The sequence below is a fragment of the Perkinsus marinus genome, assembly GCF_000006405.1.
Source record: "Perkinsus marinus ATCC 50983 genomic scaffold scf_1104296962554, whole genome shotgun sequence".
NCBI classification, from domain to species: domain Eukaryota; phylum Perkinsozoa; order Perkinsida; family Perkinsidae; genus Perkinsus; species Perkinsus marinus.
Genome location: NW_003205389.1, coordinates 97,322 through 118,819, shown reverse-complemented (window position 1 = coordinate 118,819; position 21,498 = coordinate 97,322). Strand labels below are relative to the sequence as shown.

General features: G+C 49.1%; 4 protein-coding genes and 1 non-coding gene across 5 annotated transcripts; 3 read left to right on the top strand and 2 right to left on the bottom strand.

Moving 5' to 3' along the window:
* Positions 1-1,894: 1,894 nt before the first annotated feature.
* Positions 1,895-2,533, top strand: Pmar_PMAR026268 (hypothetical protein; the record flags this gene model as incomplete). The annotated part of the gene is made up of 3 exons (XM_002771729.1): positions 1,895-2,183; positions 2,351-2,448; positions 2,498-2,533. The coding sequence occupies 3 exons, from the start codon at positions 1,895-1,897 to the stop codon at positions 2,531-2,533; spliced, it is 423 nt and encodes a 140-aa protein (XP_002771775.1).
* Positions 2,534-2,829: 296 nt separating this feature from the next.
* On the bottom strand, positions 2,830-6,412 carry Pmar_PMAR026267 (histone acetyltransferase type b catalytic subunit, putative; the record flags this gene model as incomplete). The annotated part of the gene is made up of 17 exons (XM_002771728.1): positions 6,252-6,412; positions 6,134-6,208; positions 5,967-6,089; positions 5,828-5,917; positions 5,453-5,775; positions 5,261-5,405; positions 5,115-5,205; positions 4,916-5,070; positions 4,741-4,868; positions 4,616-4,691; positions 4,143-4,228; positions 3,920-4,056; positions 3,785-3,848; positions 3,587-3,736; positions 3,436-3,538; positions 3,027-3,378; positions 2,830-2,981 (listed from the first exon to the last, which is right to left on the bottom strand). The coding sequence occupies exons 1-17, from the start codon at positions 6,372-6,374 to the stop codon at positions 2,830-2,832; spliced, it is 2,373 nt and encodes a 790-aa protein (XP_002771774.1). The 5' UTR covers positions 6,375-6,412.
* A 2,386-nt stretch (positions 6,413-8,798) lies between these two features.
* Pmar_PMAR026266 (Ubiquitin-protein ligase BRE1, putative) lies at positions 8,799-12,498 on the top strand. Its single transcript, XM_002771727.1, has 26 exons — positions 8,799-8,997; positions 9,100-9,174; positions 9,220-9,332; positions 9,386-9,464; positions 9,542-9,679; positions 9,754-9,844; positions 9,951-10,033; positions 10,078-10,134; positions 10,181-10,240; positions 10,299-10,362; positions 10,418-10,495; positions 10,552-10,624; positions 10,672-10,789; positions 10,835-10,969; positions 11,020-11,124; positions 11,177-11,239; positions 11,291-11,380; positions 11,424-11,516; positions 11,560-11,619; positions 11,664-11,727; positions 11,780-11,877; positions 11,944-11,986; positions 12,034-12,125; positions 12,176-12,274; positions 12,320-12,385; positions 12,429-12,498. The coding sequence occupies exons 1-26, from the start codon at positions 8,806-8,808 to the stop codon at positions 12,453-12,455; spliced, it is 2,256 nt and encodes a 751-aa protein (XP_002771773.1). The 5' UTR covers positions 8,799-8,805; the 3' UTR covers positions 12,456-12,498.
* Positions 12,499-16,022: 3,524 nt separating this feature from the next.
* Positions 16,023-21,125, bottom strand: Pmar_PMAR026265 (gag/pol/env polyprotein, putative; the record flags this gene model as incomplete). Its single annotated transcript, XM_002771726.1, has 1 exon — positions 16,023-21,125. The coding sequence occupies one exon, from the start codon at positions 21,123-21,125 to the stop codon at positions 16,023-16,025; it is 5,103 nt and encodes a 1,700-aa protein (XP_002771772.1).
* Positions 21,126-21,403: 278 nt separating this feature from the next.
* Positions 21,404-21,474, top strand: Pmar_PMAR026264. Its single transcript has one exon. It is a non-coding gene; the product is annotated as a tRNA-Gly (tRNA).
* The last annotated feature ends 24 nt before the right edge of the window (positions 21,475-21,498 follow it).

Here is a 21,498-nt window from a genome sequence, read left to right as displayed (position 1 = left end):
TGACCGATTGCTTCGGTCAGCTGATTCAGTGTTGGGTTCACCAACTCGGCCAGGGCTGCACGTTGTCGTGATCGTCGTCACTTTGGTTACTCATCCCGGTAGAAAATTCCTTGTTAGGAGTGTTGGAGTCGATATGCGGGTACTATTCCGCAACACAATACCACAGTCGGGTGGTCGAAGACTAGTACGTACGAACAAAAGGATACGCAGCGCAATAGTGTGACGCCTCTTGACGTCTTACTAATCCTTAACGGCTCTTTCAGTGTGGATCACTGAATTATCCGATGTGGTTCTTCGACTAAGAGTGGGAAATCGGTGGTATGATAGAGTATGTTGATCTCGTCACGCTCGGACAATGGATGGTCGAGCTCTGCGAGTGATGATCATGCTCCAGAACTCCAATGGTTCGAAATGCATATGGCTCTGATAAAGTTGACGCCGAATCCTGTACTAGTATCTTATTCGTTATGGAACCGACATACATATCCTTCGCCTACATCTTCTTCTAGTGCTGATTCCAGTATGTAACGGTTATTCTTTCATCGGTGTAGAATTGCGTCTAGCTCCTAGTACTACAGCGAGGCAAGACAACATCTGAACTTATTATTCTCTGAGGCTGGTGTTCAAGTCACACACACGTTTTGCAAGAGTGAATCACAAGTTCAGGAACCTGATTAAAATCCTACCGAACTTCCCAGCATTTTATATTATTCCTCGAGAGAATGGTATCAAATCCAAAGCGCTGTCCCCACAGTGTCCCCATAGACGGCGCAGGGCGTGCGAAAATACTCTCACTACTCTTTTGGGTGTGTTACTGTTCTCCGGTGAGCGTCCAAAGAGTTCACGGGGACCACACGGTTAAGGGTGTGACAGATCTCAGCACGGCCGTCTTGGAGCTCGGCCAAGGTCCGACCTTGACTTTGAAGGTCCCCTGGCTCCTGGCCACCGCGGACAGCGAATTTTTTGGGGGGATTTTGGTCACCAGTCTTGGGACTTAGGACTTACCTACGTTTTGCTCGCTACCTCGATGCTGGGCTGGTCATAATAGGCAATAGGAATGCATCGGACGATTGGATATTTTTCGGCGCTTGATCATGCATGAACATCCTACTGATTCATTGTCGCGACAAGCCACTGTAACTCATGTTGTAGCAATGATGGGGAAGGACCCTGACAGCCGACTTGTCAACAGGCTGACTGTGTGCCACCTCGTTAGGACCGTGGGCACGCGTTAGATGGATTCGATTGCTCTAATATACTGGTAAGTATTCCCCCCCCCTCTGATAGTAAGGACAGAGCCCTTTATTCATAGTCACGAAGAACAGGGGATACATCATCGCGTGTACTTCCCTTTGATGAACATGTTAGCCGGGCCGACCTAGCCCTGAATTGGGTAGATTATGGTTAGGCCATATTAGGCCCTTCCTGCGTTAAGACGCCCGGCATGAGTCATGCCTGTGAACCGTCGCACAACCGTGACGCATGCGCATAGTATGGTCTACCTGAGCTCTATATGTAGCAGACACCGCGGAGAGTAGATCGCTCATATGCCTCTGTCCTCTCCTGTGGTATATCGACATTTTGGAGGGCATTGGCTTGGCTCGGTCTGACGAAGCTTGCCCGTTCAGCACACCCATACCATTATTCCATGCCCTTTTGCTCGCCCTAAAACCTTCACGTTCTTGCTCATGCGTTCATCGTAGCTAAAAGGAAAAAGGAGCCCCTCAACGGGACTCTTCTCATCTCAAGGTCGATGAGGGAGTACATATGCGATGTTTCATCACTGTCAATGCTCTGCATGAGTTCCAGAAGTGTTGCTCGTGCGTAGTAGTGGTAGATGAGAGGTTATTCTTCATCAAAGCACTGGCTCTAGATTAGCATCCATTTCCCCTTCATGTTGGCCCGCTCCACTATCCTCCTCCTTACTCTTGGCCTCGCTATGAGTGACACCTGCCAAGATATATGCGACAGTAATCCTGCCTGCGCTCAGTCCAAGTTTGGTAGCTATTGCAAGAGCAATGGTGTATGCTTTGGGCTGTACCATCAAGGCTGTGGATACTGCTTCCAGCCTGCTGAGCAAGAGACCTGTGATGACTCTACACTTGAGCCTGTCGCGTGCCAGGGTTGCCAGGCAGCATGCGATACCCTTCCCCAGTGCAAGAACTCTGACAGAGGTACCTACTGTAAGTCTTGGCAGACCCCCCCTGTATGCTCCGGTATCATCCAGAAGTCAGATGGGTCTCTTTGCTACCACCCAACTGACAAGGACTGCGAGGGGGCGCCCTATCCTTGCTAAGATGAAGTTCAAGATGAGCTTTTGACTTTCATTAGACTTCATTTTTATCCCCAGGGTATCATGTATCTTCTTTCTTGATGGAGAGGCTAAGTTGCGATGGATACACAGGCAAGGGAGGGTTTTCATCTATCAACCCACCCCTTAGCCCGCTTGTGAGCAACTGCCAGTCGTCTTCCCTCGTATAACAATTCTCTTGTTCAGATCGAAACTTACCAATTGTTCAAAAAGTTCATTTAGATAGTCATATCACAAGTAACACCCTGTGTTAATACTTCATATTCCACAGCGGATGTCCGAACTACAATTTTTATTCGTCCGATGTAATTTGTCTCATACACAACAGATGTAACTTGAGGGCTTTCAACGATCTAGGTGAGCGTTGGAAAGAATTCTCTTGTCAAAAAGTCTGTTACTTGGGGATTTCCGAAACCTCTTTTGTTCAGTCGTTAATTGCCGCTTTCCACCTCTATGAATGATATGCTTACACTGAACAGGGTATTATCAGAAACACATATACACATGCGACAGTGTCGTCAGGCCGTAGAAGTTGTGCCAGTATAAAAGCGGCCAAGTACTGTCTCCGCTTTCACACTAAATTTCGCAGCGTTTTCGTTCCCCTCGGCACCAGCATTCAATAGAGACTTGACAAAACCAGGATGGAATATTGGCTGATTTCCAAGAGTACCTGGAAGCGATCAAGTGAAGCAGCCAACTGAAGCACTCTGGTTACCTATCCTCCTGGCCTCTTTCATAGCCTCTTCCGCTTGACGTAGCCAAGCCGCATCTCCCACTACGAACTTCAGCCAGGCTTGTGCCGCCAAGCATCTCGCTGGTCGTGGGCGCATACCTCCTTGTGGGAGCCCTTTACGCTCAACTTCCTTAGCAAGCTCAACGTCCCCATTCATTAGAGCACACACCATGACATTGACATGGGCTTCACAGGGCAATACTATACCCATAGTGTCCACTGCATCAGTCCAGAGCAAGGCAACCTCGTCCGATTGTCCCGATGCACAGAAGGCTTCGATGGCCATCTCGTACGGTATACTGCTAACATCCATAGCCCAATTCGAACGTATAGCCTAGGAAGAGCCGAATAGTTGGAGAACTCCGCGGAAGAATAATTAATTTCCACTCACCCCCAAAATGTCGCGGGTTGCATGAGCATCATTTAAGGCGTTAAGGCCGATCATCAATGCATGCAGCAGTTTCGGATTAGGGGGATATCGCAGCCACTTTTGCCTGATTAGTTCACTCTGTGTTGATAAGAAGATGGACAGTAGCGCTTACCATGCCTTAGTGAGCTCTACAGCCTCATCCTTCCGCTTCAGCCTAATGGCGCAAGCCAACAACTTAGTAGTGAGCACGGGGTCTCTCAAATCTACTCCAAGATTATAATACCGATTCAGCGTCACCATGCACGTGCCGTACTCTATAGGCCTGGTTTGAAAGCATCATAAACCACGACCATTGATGAGGCTAACCTACGTTTCCGCAAGCCTAATGACTTCGTACAGCCCGTCAATTGTCACCTTTTTATGGTTGAAATGACCTGTAATAGAAATTACTAAACTGTGCGCACCAGCGACGCAACAGTGTGTTCTTGGCCTTCAACATTACCACTTTTTCCACAAGCCTGGTCGATTTCGTTGCCCTTGATCTCACTCTTCAACAGAGGGCGTTCAACGTTAATACGGTCCGGCGTAAAGGCAAGCCGTGGCCGAATGCTCCTAGCACGAAACATGAATCTTGCCGAATACCTACATGGTCCACCTTGGCCACCACAACACAAAAGCCAAACTCCGAGAAACATCGTTTTCATTCCTTTAGGGCAGCCTGTGCTGACTTGCTAGTTTTGAGCGAATGGCAAACAGCTCCTTCGAGCTTGTCCTTCTGGTCACCATCATCATCATCCAAGCGCCGTGGGTATGCCTAAAAAGCGATTGTTCTGTGAACTGGCCCTACTATCGTGACTCGCGATGCCTCGGTGTGCAGCCACCGTACAGAGTACATGGAAGGCATCTGAACTACTACCCTCCTGCACACAGCACGATGCCACTAAACTATAAAGACAAACTCAACTGACCAGCAGGTACGACCAGTGAACTCAACTCGTGTGAAGCGGGCAATGCAAGAAAATGTTATTGAGATATTCATTGTATTCCAAGATGAGCCAGGCTGCAACGCCTATCCTGAGGTCGAGAGTAGCTTGGAGAGTCGTCTGGCCTCAACTACTGAGTGTACCATGTTACTAATGTAACTAACCCATCTAGCCTGAGGACACAGTACTGGCGCTGTGATCATACTCTATGGTACTACTTGGAGGATCTCCTTCACGATTGCTTTTTGTTGAGAAGCCCCCAGCTCTATGAAGTCCTCAGGGAAATCAGAGTCGCTAAAGTCATCACACAAGTGATCCCCGAGAAGGCGGCCACATGACGTACTCAGGTGCACAGTATTTCCTCTGCCTCTGCTTGTATGCTAACCTCTCCGCACCTAAAGCCTTCGACTCCTTCCTACACAGACTGTCGATGCTGGGCGAGCAAGCGGATGGATAATGCTTCACAGCAAACTGTAGAAAGGCTGATCTCATGACTCCATCTGATGCCTTCGTCTCACCCATTCAAGTTCAGCAATACGTCTAGCAAGGCTCATAGGAATCTTGAGGACCGCCGCGATGATCATAGGATCCCGACGCCTATTCTCAGGTAGGAGGTCTGGGAAGGCTTTAAAGCACAGAGCCAGAGTAACGACCTGCCTCAGGCTCTGCATGCCTATAAACATACCATAGGATTGTTGTATGGTCGGCAACACTTACCCAGACTTGGGTCTTCGAATGTAATCTCGTCGAGGTTGTCAGTCGCCATAGCTGCTGTCGCAATATGATGGTACAGTATCCCACCATAGCCCTACTCACAAATGACTTTGGTCGCCGTGTAGACCATTGACGAGCCCCGATCTCACCTTTTTCTGTTCGCTCGGCATGGTTAGGAACTGAGCAACTCTTATACGCCTCTTACCATCCTCAACAAGCAACGGGAAACTATATACAGATGCACAGGTCTTTATCCGATGCGTTAAGGCATCGCGTAAGAGGTATAATGTCCATCTAAGAACAACGCATATATGCCTTCCCCTTCTACTGGCCAAACCGACCTGCCGCCGATACCACACTCCTCCCGATCTCCATCCGTAGCAGAGGGCAAGTCTATGGTGCCACTGGCGTCAATGAACCAAAGCATGAGCCATTCAACTCGACGCCAGAACTCATACAGAGACTCCGGTATCTGCAATGGGAGCCCTTTCCCTAGCGTTGAGAAGTGCTTCACTGCTACAGTAACGAGCTCTAGTGTTGATGGCAGGGCCGAGGCATACGCCGTTGGACGTGGGATGGCCTTCAGTTTCTTCAGTAGGCTATTGTCTTTGCCGTTCATCCCCAGTCGGAAGGCCTTGCAACCGCCGTAGAAAGGCTTTAGTGTCTGACAAGAGGAGCAACCTCCCTACTGTCACTCCCTGAGCTGGGACTCTCACTAACGGCGAGAAGCGAGCCGTGTGCATGCGTGCAAGAAGAGTATCACAATGGCGCTTGTAAGCCGCCTTCATAAGCTTGTCATTAGGCATCTGACAAAACTTCCTCAGCACTTTCTCAATTGGACAACATCATCTTTACTTTAGGATGTTCGAAATTGATCCCAACGCTCAGGTCTCGGGTATCGACATCGATACGGATAACTAAGGGCGTGAGGGACTTTAGCCACACAAACGACTCTGTCTCGTCAAAGGATTGATGAACCTGAACAATACTTATCCCTCAACACATGTGTAAATGCATTCTACGTAGGCCGGAGGGACACCTTCCTCAGCGTCGTCAAAATAGAAGCGCATCACATCAACCACCTCCAATTCGCATACCTACACACATGCCCTTTTCTACTGTTAGCTGCAATGACCTGACCTCGGTGCTGACTACAGCCTCCGGTACATGTTCCTGTCCTACTATCTCATTACCACTGACCCTCCTCTTCTTAAATGCAGGGCTGATACCAGTTACTCTCTGCTTCCTAGTTGGCGCTAACATTACAATGCTCAACCCCAGTGACTCAATCTGGGGGTAAGTCTGTCATCCTCCCGACAAGGCGCCGACTGGCACGCCTATTGTTGCATGCTCCCCCCTACCAGCGAGCATCTTAGCTACCGCGATTAGCATATGAATCCGAAGTCATCCGAATGCCCCTCTCATTGCTTCTATTCAACCTATCACCACTGCAGACTCTACACACAAAACGCCCCCGAGATGTATTGACTCAATTACTGGAACTAACACGAGATGTAATAAGAAACAAGCACCATGCTTCCTATTGAGGACACAGTTGCAGATCAAGTGTTGAGTCAGAGAATAAGATGATCCTTCTCCGGCAGGCAACTCCAACAACAAGAGGAAGAAGTTGACCTCAAGCATAACGCAAAAAGCATGCGGGCTAAGCATGCGGGTTCACTAACAAGTTTCTCATAACAACATTCACATCATCGATAATACAGCCATACTTCTAGTAACTATCGTTAGCAGTAGCGAAAGTCATACCGTCTTCAGAAGATGGCTCAGTCGCCGAGAGTACAGGAGTCCGGTCCAGACTTTGAGGTACCTCATCTCCCATACCGGCATGTCACGCGATTCGACACTGATCTGAATCGGGCAGGTCATTTCCGCTTCCAAATCCATCATTCCACCTTCAAGAGCCGCAGGACCCTGCGAGGAGATCACGATGATGTGTTTGTCGACTACTCTCAGGAGAACCCCCGTGTCTATCGCTTGCCTCACCGAGGCAGGCCCAGCTCAGCGTCCCGCTCCACATTTCCCTTCACAATCTCCAATACTATCATGGTATAACGATCGGGATCCACAGCGCACTCGTTGCGACTACCTCAGCATTGGGCAGGATATTCACCGTTGCAACTTACCACCCATCCCTCTAAGAACGGCTTAATTCTGTAGACCGTTACATGCCTCATTCTGACGCACTGAGATATCCGTCGCGTATTCCCCAGGACCTTCGAGATGCCACAAAGTATCAGCCACATACACCGGCAATGCTGTGCTCTGGCCTACTTCGAAAATAAGGTCCACGGCTCGTCAGGGATCTCCACATACTGGAACACAGTTTTGGGCCCGTTTACCGTAGAGTATATCTCTAACAGCTCTGGCCACACGGTAGCCTCTAGCACGTCAAGAGACATGAATGGTCAGCCATCCTCCAGCAATGAACCATCGTCGTTCGGGTCTACTCGAATATCCTCGGAAGCTGAGTATACCACCTTCACTGAGGAAAGCATCAGCTTCCGGTACTGAACCTGTTAATCATAAAGCGGCTGCTTCCGCGGGGTCATTTGATGCGGGGAGTCCTCAGCCGATTCCCATTTCAAGCATCGCAGCGGAGTGATCCGGATTGTCCAGCCAATCATCCCAAGCCGCAAAGAGAACCTCCGATAATTACGCCGTCCAAGCTTTTTTGGACTCCATAGGCCTTGTCAAGACATTCCCCAAGCCTCGTGCAGCAGGCACAAGTTCATTCAAAAGCCCATTCTAGATCATAGAAGGAATTATATACTTCAACGAGTGGATGATGTGAATGCTATCCCCCATATTGATCAGGTTGTGGGCGCGCGCTTTTTTGTTAAAGCAGTTGCGACCGCCCCAGTAATCGATTACTATTCACCAGCAGCTACACTTTAGAAGGGGTGGGGGGCAGCTATGCCACCCCAGCATACGTCTCAGTGAAGTCAATTTCTCCAGGTTGGGGCAGCTATGCCAATGGTATCGTTGCCGTCCTAAGATATGTCTTGGTTTACTGTCATGGCATCCACCGGAATGCACAAATCGTTGTTGCTGTTGATAAGACAAATACCGCTTGTCAGACCAATTCTACTGCATGTTCGCGACTGGCCTTGGCATATCACATGGTGTAGCTTGACGTTAGCCTTGTTCCACATTCGAGCATTATGATTCTTGGTTCATGGACATCTTTGGGTTCGTAGTAGTCAAAGGAACTCCTGTACCTGGCAATGTTGGGGTAGATCAGGTGCGTTTAGGTCGAACTATCAGTTTGCGGTTGGTTTACGGGCCTTTGCCTTCCGATTAGCAACTTTTGATATTATTTCTGTCAATATCACTGATAGCCACGAGCAAATAACTGGTCCTTAGGGTTTTTATAGGAGTATAGTGACGTTGAACTGATTGACGGCTCTGGAATGTTTCTCCTGCTTCGCTCGTACGGACACTGCTCAGTGCTTAAACTGCGTTACTAAAGTTTTTCAGAGGTGTACTATGCGGAGTTCAAGGAGTAATAGCTCACTAGCCGTATCTTCCGACACGCCCTTCGTTACTGTTCCATCAGCCGATGCTGACTCAACTCGATCGGTGTAGCAATATTGCGACGTTAGGGTTACGTACATAGTATGAACTAGTCTCACGCGGAAGTACTGCTGCAGTGTGTTGATGGTATTGCTATCCGATGCCTCTACCATCCCCCTCTCCAGGCAGTAGTAGGGGATCTCGATCCCGCTCGCCTTCCGAAACGCCTTCAACTAAACGCCGGAGGAAAAGTTTAGGCACCAACAGTGATGTTGCTGCTGCTGCTGCAGGGAATACGTCCAGTCCTACCAATCCAGCCCCGACCAGCTCAGGGGTCACTCACACTATTGGAGTAATATGGTGTCGTGGTGGTATCTCGGTTGCACCGGGACGTCTTTCTCTCCTAGAGTTCCAAGACACTTGGGCACTAGTTTAGCTTGTCGCGGTTACTCAGGCTGGTGGAGTAGTTTTAGAGACTCGCGATAGTATAATGGAGGATAGTCTGACGCCACAGATCTTGCTGAGGATGGTAAAAAGGAGAAGTATCTGGCATCACCTCCATCGTTTTGAGTAGAACTCCCAGTTGAAGACACGGCTTATCCAGCATCGGCAAGACTATAGTAAATTAGAGAAGACTTCTAAACAGATGGAAGAGGAATTGGCCAATGCAAGTGTGCTGAAGAATGTGTAATTACCTTTGTAGTAGCTGATGTGGCATCGTTGTGTTAATCTTGGTTCAGGTGGCTACGAGTAGCTAAAGCATTCGATATAGAGGCGGATGAAGCTCAGCTGTTGGTGTCGAGCGACCTCATTGACGAGGTAGAATGAGTGCAGATTCTTAGCAGTGGCGTGTTATCTGTGACAGTAGCAGTGAGTGATTGTTGGTGTATCTGCAGGTTATTGGGCAACTCCGAAGCCAAGCTGGATCCTTTGCAGTAGTCAAAACGTCTCAGCTCGAGGCTAAGGCTGATACCGAGAAGGAGAGAGCTGATAAATTAGAGAATGAATTGGAGGATGTTCAATGCGAGAAAAACGTAAAGGATACGATCTCGGACGAACAGTGGCTTTGTTCTTTGGAGGGATGCGGTAGTTTATACGAAGTCATCAGTTACTTGTCAAGCAAGTGGTCCGTCTGAGGCATCAGCTTAATCCGGATCGTTTTAATGTATTGAACCCTGAGGAAGGATCGGCAGAGGAAGGTAACAGCAAAAGGACAGAAAAGGGAACTCATCATTACATGCAATGACATCGGTTGTTGCTTGTGATTTCCTGGACATGGTGTGCGTGATGGTTGTTCTTGGTCAGCTGCCGTACCGGCCTTGGCGAGGTCAGAGAGAGAACGTCGTGAGTTGATGGATGAAGTAGATCGGCTGAGGACTCAGCTTACAGTGAGCAGCGTTAATCTATATCGCCACTCAATACGCCATTTCAGATGTTATCTGCTCGTGAGTCGACTTCATGCACGGCTCTGCAGGAGTCTCTCAGTGCGGTAAGAGGACATGTGATGTTCTCCCCAATGGACCAGTCGCATTCAGATGAAACGTGACCGAGACGTGTGGCGAGATAGAGCAGCCAAGCTTGAAACTGATCATAACGTAGTACACGTGGCGAAACGAGGCTGGATGAGAAAGAGAGACGTGTCTTCTTTGTCAGTCTAAGATCGAACTTCTCCAACAGAAATTGAACGAATCGCAGAGAATCGGCAACTCCTGCTCGGGTGAGGGTGTAGAAAATGGACATCGAGTGAAATATTGCTGTCGGTCATCCCTCAGAAACGATGCGAGAAAGGCTCATGCGTTCGGCCTCTGAGGTTGGTAGTTTGAGAGCGGAAGTGACGAAGCTGAAAGCAGGTGACTACTGCCTAGTACTGAGTTGCTATCATGGCTTTTTACCACTCCCTGGGTAGATTGTGATGCCTCGGTTGCGGTGAATAAGGCACGGGAGGAGCGGTATAAAGTGATGGAGGAGTTCTTCTCGACGTATTCAAGTTTGGATGGTGCAATCTGAGTTGACGGATTGATGGTAGGTATCAAACAGACTTGGATGCGCGGCAAGAGGAATGTCGTAATCTTCACGATGCGGAGAAAGAGGCGACTGCCAAGATGCTGAAGATGGAAGAGGAGCGACGAGAGGATGTTCGAAAGGTAGTTTATGGGGATCGTATGGGGAGTAGTAGATCAGGGTAACAGGCTGAGCGTTTGGAGGAGGAACGGGCTGTTCTTAAAGAGCAGAAGCAGTGTAGATGTCTGGCATCTAATGAGTCTCTCAAAAGCGTGTGTCACAAGATGGCGAGTTCATTGGTGAAGACGCAGGTCGATCTTGAAGTGAGTCTAGTTGGTCGGCTCGAACTTGTTCCACATCGGTTCTGTTATAGTATAAGTCGGCAGAGTTGGCCAGAATACAACAGTTGTTGGATGCCGAACAGAGGCATAGCACTAAACTGAAGGAGAGAATGGCGTCTCTACGGAAGCAGGTTGATGTACTGTAGCGGTTTGTGTGGTATTTTGTATCCAATGGTATGTTAATATTAGACCGTTGTTTCTGGTGTTGATGATCACAAGTCGGAGTTTTCTCGGTTGTCTCAAGCGGCTAAGGTGAAGAGGCTCTCACATGCTCTCGGCGGCGATATTGAGCGACACTGTCAGGTACAAGAGCTTCAGAATGCTCGAGTGGTGGATAACTACTGGGATGCTCTTCGACAGAAGAATGAGAGTCTTGGGATCATTCAGCGACTGGTGAGGCGAAGCGAGAAGGGATGATCCGGATGGCTGTGCTCAGACCGAGGAGAGGGACGCTCTGCAGAAGCATGTGCAAGCGTTGGAGTCGGCGCATAGGCAGGCTAATGGAGCCTCGATGCAGGAGAATCAGCTTGTAGGGTAGAGGAATGATGAGTTGACGGAAGTGTGGTATGCAGGCACAGCAGAGCAATAATAATAGTCTTGCGGCTATGGGCCAGTGTAGGATGCAACTTGAGGTTGGTTTGTTTTGGGAGGTTATGCTTGAGAACTAGATCCTCAGACGATAGTAGCGGAGCAGAAGGAGAAGATGGAGTCGTTCAAGAGCACCATAACAATGCTCAAAGGTGCCGTGTCGAAAATCGTGATGGTATTCACTATTGTGTCTGTGCTCGCAAGGTGTGGCTGATAAATGTCAAGCTGATTGCAGGGAGAAGAACAAGAGGATTCTGGAGGTGGAGAAAACTAATATTCGACTAACTCGCCAACTTGAGAAAGTGGGTCTACCAGTGTTCCTTGCTTGTTGAGGAGAGTGAGTTGCAAGTCTTCTGTATTTCTCTTAGGCACGATCGTCGGGCAGCGGACACGTAGTGAGTGGAGTGGAAGGTAACGGCGTTGTGATGGTATCTTGTAGTAGTATGATGCCTCCTCAGGGTCTGGTCAATCACCATCGCCAGGGGCAGTAGTGGATGATAAGGCTCAGGCAATGTCTATCATAGAGCAGGAGGAGGTTCGAGCTTACCGAGTAGATGATCGACATGGTCGTGAAATTCGATGCAGTCTTCATTCGTGTAGTTGAAAGTGAAGTGCTCGATCTGCCAGCAGAATGATAAGCAGGTTGCACTGCAAAAGTGCATGCATTGTTTCTGTCGAACTTGTGTTAACGAGACCATGGTAGGAGAGTTCGCCTGGAGGCTAACCCACGTCCATTATCATCAGATACAAGCACGGAATAGGAAGTGTCCTCTGTGCGGTCAGAGATTCTCCGAGTCTGATGTTCGAACGGTAGGAATACACTGGATGCTATGGGTCCTAGGCCGATGGGCAGATACATTTATTGGAAGTCGGTGAGTGATGATGATGATGATGAAAGTGATAGTGTCGAGAATTTACGATTCTAATTGTATAATGTGTATACTTCTGCTGAAATGTGTTTCCGAATATTGGTATTTTTGTTACAACAGTCTGTGCATCACATCTAAGGATGATGACAGTAATCTCGGTGAGGAAGACGAGTAATCAGAGCATCGCAGATTCTTGAACGACTCAGTTTGTATTCACACACCGCAATGGTAGAGTAGTGATGTTATGATCGGTGGATTACTGGCCCAACGCTTGGGTGGGAACATATGTTAGGTTTCATCGACTGAAGTCGTAGGTTTCCTCACTATATTGTGAGAATCTACACGGTTGTGGGTAGAAGTGTACAAAAACCTAGGATAATTTCCCAAAATTTCCTCAGAATTTTCATACTTTTAGCAACACATGTAGTTGATCATGTGCATACATTCCCCCCCTCCCACACTGGTCCAACCTCTTCCCCTCTACCATCATCGGTAAACTATATCAAAATGAGCTGGGACTAAGAAATTAAAGACAGTTCACGGCAGCCTTGAAGTAGTCACAGTATTGCAGGCTCACGAGAGATGTCGTTAACACATGCCATAGAAGTCTATCTTATGCACTCGTACAGGCTGTAATCATTGACACAAGTGGCATTATAACACGACCGGGATGAAGCTTAGGTAACGGATCGACACAACCTGTGTAATTGTCGATGCATCTACATGAGAGCACTAAGGAGGAGCAGGTAAGAAAGGTCTTGTTAGATCGATTATAATACGACGAGCCACTACTGAGAATTGCATTTCGTTTGTCGCCCCGTAGCGAGCTAGACACAGAATCTTAGCTGGTAACAACACGATTGTCTACATTTCCAAACCAAGGCATGGTGTAGAGTGGAGTTCATTTCCTAGTTTGACCAGCTCAATTAGCATTGTAGTTCTTTTACGCTCTTTCATGTCTATTTTCGCTCACAAGTGGATCGTGCTATCAGTGGTTTCTGCTTCGGTTACCTCCTGTTTCTCGTCATCTGTTCAAGATGACTATTGCCGGAGATTTGTTGGTCCTGATTCCTATTGTGACCATTCAATCTGCCACGGTAGTCTCAATAGCTGTACCGAGTCCGCGATCATCAACAGTGTACTTGGACGACGCCAGGCTGATGCTGATGTTGTAGGCTCGGATGTTAGCATCTCGAGTGGTGCAACTGGTGTTCAAACCATGCTTGTTACGAACTGGGATGATTACTGTCGTGACAAGGTTGGTGCGGCATCTTATTGTAAAACGTGGGACCGGTTCCCAGTTTGTCAAGGATCTGATGTAAGCTGTGGTGACGGTGAAATTGCCACTCCTACTATTCCGGAAACTACCCGAGCTGCTGGTGATAAAACTACTGTTCCAGTGACTACGACACGTTCGGCTGCAGTGCTTACGACTAGTGGTGGAACGGTTAACTGGGATGAATATTGTCAGAAGGAAGTGGGACCCACTTCATATTGCAAGATATGGGATGCATCACCAGTATGTCAAGGCTCGAGTGTGAGGTGTGGTAATGGTGCTGTGGTGACGACAGAGCATAACTTCCACCCTACTACTCCTCATTCTGGAGGTGACCATGAGTACTGTCCAGGTATGCCTGCTGGTGAGTATTGTGGCAACATCAATGGCGAAATGGCTCTATTCCTCATCGAAGGAGACGTGTTCTTTTTCGATTACCGATATATTCATGGGGTAAAGGTTGACCTGAAGGAAGTCCCTTTCCATCTGCACAACTGCGAGGAGTTCGTGCCCGATTACTCAAGTTGGCAGATGGAGCGTTTAGCCCGAGAGTTGGGTCTGACCACCGATCAGCTTCGTCAGAAACTTACCATCACGTATCGTCGATCTAGTGATAGCTTCCACTTGTATTGGGAGCCGAATGTCTCGACAAGTATGTATCATGACGAGTGTTGAGTCTGAGAATGGTCGTCGTCATCATCACGGTTACTGAAGTGCTCTTTCCTGCGCTTGTTGTCTGCTTTGCTCCTCTCAGAGCTGTCTATCACCTTTTCTTTCGTCTAAGTCGATGAAATACTACTGGCTGTACTTCTTTTTTTTTCCGAGAGGTTCCTAGCGTGAACGCCGTGTGGATTGCACGGTACGGTCATGCGCAGCTGGCGTCTTCCAGCTTTCATCTGTGCGACCTTTGGTTGCCTATCTGAGCATTATGCTCTGCTGTGTGGCTCGTCTTTTTTCCTTCTACTCAACTTGGTATGTGTAATGCTTCGAGTTCGAGTGAGATCAAACCGGAGTTCGTAAGGGAGGTTTAAGTCATGGTTAATTATCAATGAATCGAAGACTGCGAATCATGGTTGTATCTTTCTAAGGCTTAAGAATCTAAGCATTTCAATGCTGGAAGATACAATATCGAAAGAGTCGATCTTTCATGCATCGCGTTGTGTCTGAGCGATCTCTACTTCAGAGCTAGTATTTGACCCTATACTTTGATCGATGTGAATGTGTAGTAGACACTACCATATATCGTTTATAACTTATGACATCCCAGAGGAATGGGAGATGGTGGACGAGGTCGTTATTGCCGAGGTGCAAGCAGCACGCTGCAGTTGAAAGCACGACCTGATGATACCCCATAGGATTTATATCAATTCACTCATCTTATTTGTATGTGAGCAGTCTAGCGTCTATTGAATCACTTTGGTTTCTACTGCGTGCTTCATTGTGCACGTTGTGTTCCTCTGTCGTCCAGGATTTCACTCTCGTCGATTCCTTAGCAGGAATCACTACCACAAACTGCGCACAGACTTGGGCCGTCAGAGGTCCGCATCATGTTACATTTTAGTAACAAGTTGGCATTGGAAGTTAACCGCATGCTTATATTATCCATGATGCTCAGCACGAGTTATGGTCAGCAGAGCTTAACCTGTCGCCTCGGGGTGGTGAATGGCGACGCCTCTCTCTTCCCTGGCCGAAGCTTCACTCTAGAGACTCGATCAAGCTCAATACCCTTATATGAATACTGGACTCTTGCGTCCGGAGTGGTATGTAAGCAATGACACGATAAGAAGGTAACATAACATTATTACTTCAGTGACACTCGGGATGTTCAATAAACCTCTCCTGAGTATTAAGAGCGCTCTCAGGATAGAGTTTTACATATAAAATTCAATCCCAGGGGCACTTTCGAAACTCAGGAGAGGTCTATTGAACACCCCGATTGAAATCCAAGGTCACAAACCTCATTGGTAATCATCATCATCATCATCATCATCATCCTTGGCTCACTTGCAGTTCTTGCGTTTCTCTCAACGACTTCATCAGACGCATCATTGAACACGGTATAGTGTATGATCTCACTGTCGTCGTCCATAATACCGAGCTAATATCAACCCAAACCCAAGGTAGAGGTAAGATAAGAGTATCGATGTGATAGAGAGACGAAAGGTGAATCTCAGGAAGAGATTCGATAAGGGGTTGGTTCGGCGTCACACTTGCTCGTGCGTACACGTGGCACGCGGGCGAGCACACGCCCCCCCTTGAAAAAGGCCGAATCATCGGCGGAAAATGGATGAGAACGAAGAAGCTAGATTCCAGACACACCAAGAGTACCGAGGAGATCCTTCAGCTTCTTGGTTGGTCTGCCCGCCTGGGTGAGTTTAACATCAGGACCGGAGCACAGAACATCAGATGTTCGGATCTCTACTTCGTATATATCTTCATCATCTTGGCCTCGACGATCATGCCAACACCCCTTGTCGTCGACAAAAAGACGCTGGACATATAGGTTGTCACCATCTCTGCTTAGGAACTTACCGAAATCGATGCCAATCGTTCCGTCATCGTCCTCGTCGTTGAAGACAGATCGGAAAACAATGAGGTCACCAGGAGAGAGCTCATCTTCGGATCGTTCACGCGCCTCTTGCATCTCTGGGACATCGAAATCGCCGTAGAGCCTAGCTAGGCTAGTGGGTGGTGCTTTAAAGAGTTGCCACGTGGGGACTTCCTTAGAACCATGTGGACCTTCAATGGTAGCCATGGTGCCTGCCTCATTGATATCGGACACCGTGAAGGGACCACCTACTCTCCTCTTCTTCAGACCATCAACGATAACCCTGAAGACAGAATCGTCGACCTCAACTCTCTCACTGCGACGGGGACGATCTACAAGATTCCCGACACGGTGCTCCAAAATAGCACGTCGCCAGTATCGCTCAAGAGCGGAAACATCTTGGCGAAGGTCAGACAGAAACCTTGCAGCATCACCGATGTCGGGTGTCGGTTGATCAGCCTCTAGGAGCGCTTGGACACAGTCTCTCGTTTTACCACCGTAAACCAACTCCTCGGGCGTAATGGTCTCGTCGTAAAGTGCGGTAGTATTATGTATTCTCGCGACCCAGGCGATGTTCCGGAGGGCCATGCCGATAGGAATGTGAGAGCATAGCTTACGAATACCCATCTTGACAACGTGAACGCATTGCTCTGCTGCTCCCTGGGCTTGGGCGTGGTGCCCTCCGCTTGTCTGCGAAGTAATGTTGAAGGCAGCCAGGACACCTTTCATCACTCGGGAGGTATAAGCCGGATCTTGATCCGATAAAATCTGTAAGGGGGGACCAAAACGCAGGCTCCACTGTACCAGGCATTTGATAGTCGAGTTGGCTGTCTGGTCCCCAACCAAATATAGCTCAAGCCAGGACGTCGTGGCGTCGACTGCTACGAGAATGCTGGGAGAGTCCCAGTTCTCTACCACCACCCCCTGAAAAGGGCCTAGAAAGTCGATGACGACGCGTTGAAATCTCGGGCTGACGGAGTGCGGTCGTTGACCACCCAGGGGTAGAAGCCGAATAGCCTCCCGTCTGCATATCCAACATTTCATCATAAAGCCCTTGACATCGGACTTGAGGGATGGCCACCAGACCTGTTCCTGTAGACGGCCGATGATGAACTTCAGAGGTGTGTGATGCCAGTGGGTCTTCCCAAGGATCTTCGTCCGCAATCGATCTTCCCAGGGAACATCCTTCTCGAAAGGGACATATAAGCGACCACCGTATTCCACATCGTTGAAATAAAGATTACCATCGAACGAGTGGAAGTAGAGGTCGCTAGCATTCAGCTCGTTCAGCTTGCGCTGGTCCTCCGGGATGGTAACTAGACGCCGCAGCTCGAGACCCCTCCATTTAGTAGAGTCATTTATTAGGGTTCTCGCACAACACTGAATGAAATCAGTGGTGAGCATAGAGTCACCTTCGACGTCTTCGCTATCTTCATTCAGGAGAAAAACTGCGGGTTTATCATGCCCGATGGGCGTAGGTAGGGTCAGCGTCGAAGGGTAGCGTGATAAAAAATCGGCTCTGATATTAGAGGAGCCGGGGATATGGAGGGTGTGCACCTCAACCCCACGAGCCGTCAGGATGCCTTCGGCTTCACCGAATTGACCAAGCAGCCTCCTCAGAGCCAACTTGTCGAAACCCCGCAGCTTGGCGATATGGGTCTCACACCACCGTACCGCCGACATGTTGTCAGAATGTAGTAGAACCCGGGAGACAGCTGCGCCTAGCTCGACGATCCGTAAGGCCTTCTTAAGAGCGTCGATGAGGGCAAACATTTCTCGCCGGTTCGTATGCCAGCGTAGGCCACTGGGAAAACGTTGAGACTTCTCAGATATAATGTGGCCGTTCTCAGTACCGATAGTCCATCCAAAACTCTCTTCAGCAGCGTCGGCATGTACCACTACGGATGCGCAGTCCCCCCAAGATGGGTGCTCACAAACAGACGAAAGTTCCCTGACCTTGGAGAGGAGGTTCTTGATGGTGTATGTATCACGCTCAGTCAGCGGTAGAGGTATATCCCAGGATTTTCTGTCTTTAGCTTCGCCAAAGACACCGCACCACCTTCTTATTTCATTGGTGATGAGGCTCCGCTCGGCATGTACCCCCAGCGGATCAGTGTAGAGACCACAGATCTTGAAAAGGCGACGCTTAGTCAACACCTTGTTGAGCTCGGCATCGTGCTCCTCTTGGGGTACCTCGGGACATGCCGCACAGAGCCGACCGTCTTTGAAATACCAGAGTAGGCCCAGGTGCTTGCTTGGTATCTCACTGTCCGTTGGTCCCAGCGTAGCAGCTTTCTCATTGGGAAAGGTAACGCCGAAGCGCTCTCCAATCCTATCCATTAGGGTGCTTACTGTCTCCAGCAAGCGGGGATCTTTCCCTCCCAAGATGAAGTCGTCATAGTAGCAGAGCATCAGAAGACCATCAATATACCGGCACCGCTCCTCAGGTGTCAGAGTCTCCGGAGGGTCCACACCAGTAAGAGCCGTATACACGGCTGAGGTGAAGTGATCGGTGAAACAGGCTAGGGCTAGGGGTCCGAATCGAACCCCAAAAACCACCCGTGATGAGCGGAAAGATAGGCCCGAGCTGCACAAGTGCAGCTCCCTCTCTCGAGGGAGATGTAAGCGGTAGAACGCTTTTGAGATATCTTTTACCCTCAGGCACTTCAGATCAGATGCGAGAATGGCGGTGATGTTGTCGGACAGACTAAGATTGTAGTACCCAGCAGCCGGGAAGAAGAAATTCCTCCGGCGGCAATCGGCACATGGCCTAATTTTATGCCCCGGGTGGTTCTCTTGTGACACCGGGAACACCACTATCTCCCCGTAGGGAGACCGATCCTCTCGAGAACGCTCCTGCCACCAGCCTCGCTTGATGTACGTCTGAAGCTCCTTGTGGAAAGCCGCCTTGGACTCTGAAGACAGTGGTTCCAGTAGGGCGCCAGAGTAGTCATGGGTGTGTGAGGGTCGGGGTTCGACCGTTTGTGGATGCCCACTGATCCAATCGAATTCGAAACAGTGGGTCTGCTTGGGGCAATCGGTCTCCTTTTCATCAGGGGAGGTCACGGGGCGTATACGGCATCTATACCATTTGTTGCCCTTGGCAGGCACCCAGTCCTTCAGGTGTCGGATCATGTAATCCACACCTCTTTGGACCATAACGTCTATATCGTCGTCACCGGGCTTGACCTTAGGGACGGGAACACTGTATTTGATGAAAGAATCCAAACTGCCGCTGCGCGTCTTCTCGACGACGCTAGGGTTGGGGTCTACTTGACTAGTCCACGTAGACTCCACCGGGGACGACTCATCATTGTCGTCGTTTTTAGACAAGTCTTCCTCAATAGGGCCCCCAAAGGGGCGTTCCTTGAAGAAATCGTACTTGTCGATGATACCTTCCGCCCACAGATAGTAGCTCACCAGGTCTTCATCGGGTGCACAGTTGAGCTCAGCGCTAAGGTGAGGGCTTCTAGGAAGAGCATCGCTATCTTGGATGACGTCATCGTTCACGTTAACCAATCTATATCCCAGTTGGTGTAGCGTGGACTTGCCCAGCAGAATATCAAACTGCTGGCCTGGGACCAGACGATCCGGTAAGATGTAGAAACGTCCATCCACGGTCTTGTTGTTAGCAATAACTTGGATCACTGCCATGCGGTCCAGTTTAGTGCAGCCGCCTAACGATTTGACAGTGATACTATTCACTCCCAGATCGATTGTGCTGGACCGGAGATCCTCAATAGCCTTCTGGCTACATAGGTTGACACTGGAACAAGTGTCCAGTGCCGCCTTAAGCTTGGTGGTTCCTGAGTCGTGGTTCAGAACTTCGACGGTGGTAGTAGTCCAACCCGGATGAGGCTTGGCTGCTCCCTCGGCCAAAGCGTAGGAAACTTCTTTCTTCTCTTCCGCCTTCTGGTCGAGCTTGGTGGTAGATTCCTTGCCAGAGCCCTCCGAGACCTTAGGGTTACTCTTCTTCCAAGGGGCTTTGCAGCTCTTGGCCCAATGCCCCGTCTTACCGCAGTTCCTACATGGCCCTTTGGGGCCAGTGGAGCTCAAACCCGCCTGGGGCATTGCTCCTTTGGAGGTGTTAGTGGGCGTTGGTGTCGATGACTGACCATTTGCAGTAGTAGCTTGGGTAGTGTTGGCACCGCCACCAGCTAATGTCGAGGAAGGCGTCGAAGGTTTTACCCCTTCCTGTCCTCTGCGACTGCTGCCGCCTTTTTTGGATTGACGATCGAGAGGTAAACCTAGTAAATCATCAATGTCACGGGGGTAGTGATCTTTCTCCAAAACGGACAGATGGTCGAAGAAAGCCGAGGAGCTCTTAGATTCCCGTAGCTTGGGGAAGTACTGCAGTTTGGCCAAGTCGTTGTTGAAGAAAGGGTACGCCTTCAGAGCTCTTATAAGTTTATCACGTCTGATCTCCCATGACCCATCGCTAAACTGTTCTAGTTGTGAGTGGAAGGATTTCTCCTTGGAGACAAATTCAGACCATGATTCTCCGTCCTTGGGGTATACATTGCACCATCTTCTGAGCAGTTCTGATTTATCACTCACTCGGAGATCGGCGTCTATTCTGCTGACTACGGCGGTCAGAACCTCATTACATTTTTTTAACCAAGACCCCACCAATGTACCCATCAACTGTTCACCGGCAGAATTTCCCGGCTCTGGGATGGATATATCTCTCCACGCCGTGAGATCAGTTAAGTTCTCCAGGCATCGCTCCTGTATCCGGCGCGAGACGGTCAGGGGAACGATGTGAGTTAACCACATGATAAACATTGGAGCAGCTAGATGAGCCAGATGAGCAGTAGACCGGATCTTCAGCCAGATTTGCTCGTTCCAGTTAGCCATTTGGTCTATTTTTGAGAGTCCCCATTCTTTTGTAAAGTTATGGAAAGAGCGGACCCGTTTGCCCGAAGGACAGAGAAGACATAGACCTTTGGTTTGATTGTATGGAACAAATTTCCCGAAACCAAGGATAGTAATAGCCGCTTGGTGAGGATCGTTCAACTTCCGAAGATACCTCTCCGAAAAATAATCAGTTTTGTCGTTGGAGTGAGCCTCGATCTCAGATTTCTCCACCGTGTCACCCAAAAAAGCAAATCGCTTCATATCGGATGATGCACCATGCATCATTGGTCTAGTGGTAGAATACAACGTTGCCATCGTTGTGACCCGAGTTCGTTTCTCGGATGATGCACCATGTATGATCTCACTGTCGTCG

Bases quoted from the DNA above. Each gene is read 5' to 3' on its own strand.
- Pmar_PMAR026266 (XM_002771727.1), top strand. From the start codon at position 8,806: ATGCCTCTACCATCCCCCTCTCCAGGCAGTAGTAGGGGATCTCGATCC. The intron at 11,240-11,290 runs GTGAAGAGGCTC...CGACACTGTCAG, and splicing joins GGTTGTCTCAAGCGGCTAAG to GTACAAGAGCTTCAGAATGC. The intron at 11,381-11,423 runs GTGAGGCGAAGC...GGCTGTGCTCAG, and splicing joins TTGGGATCATTCAGCGACTG to ACCGAGGAGAGGGACGCTCT.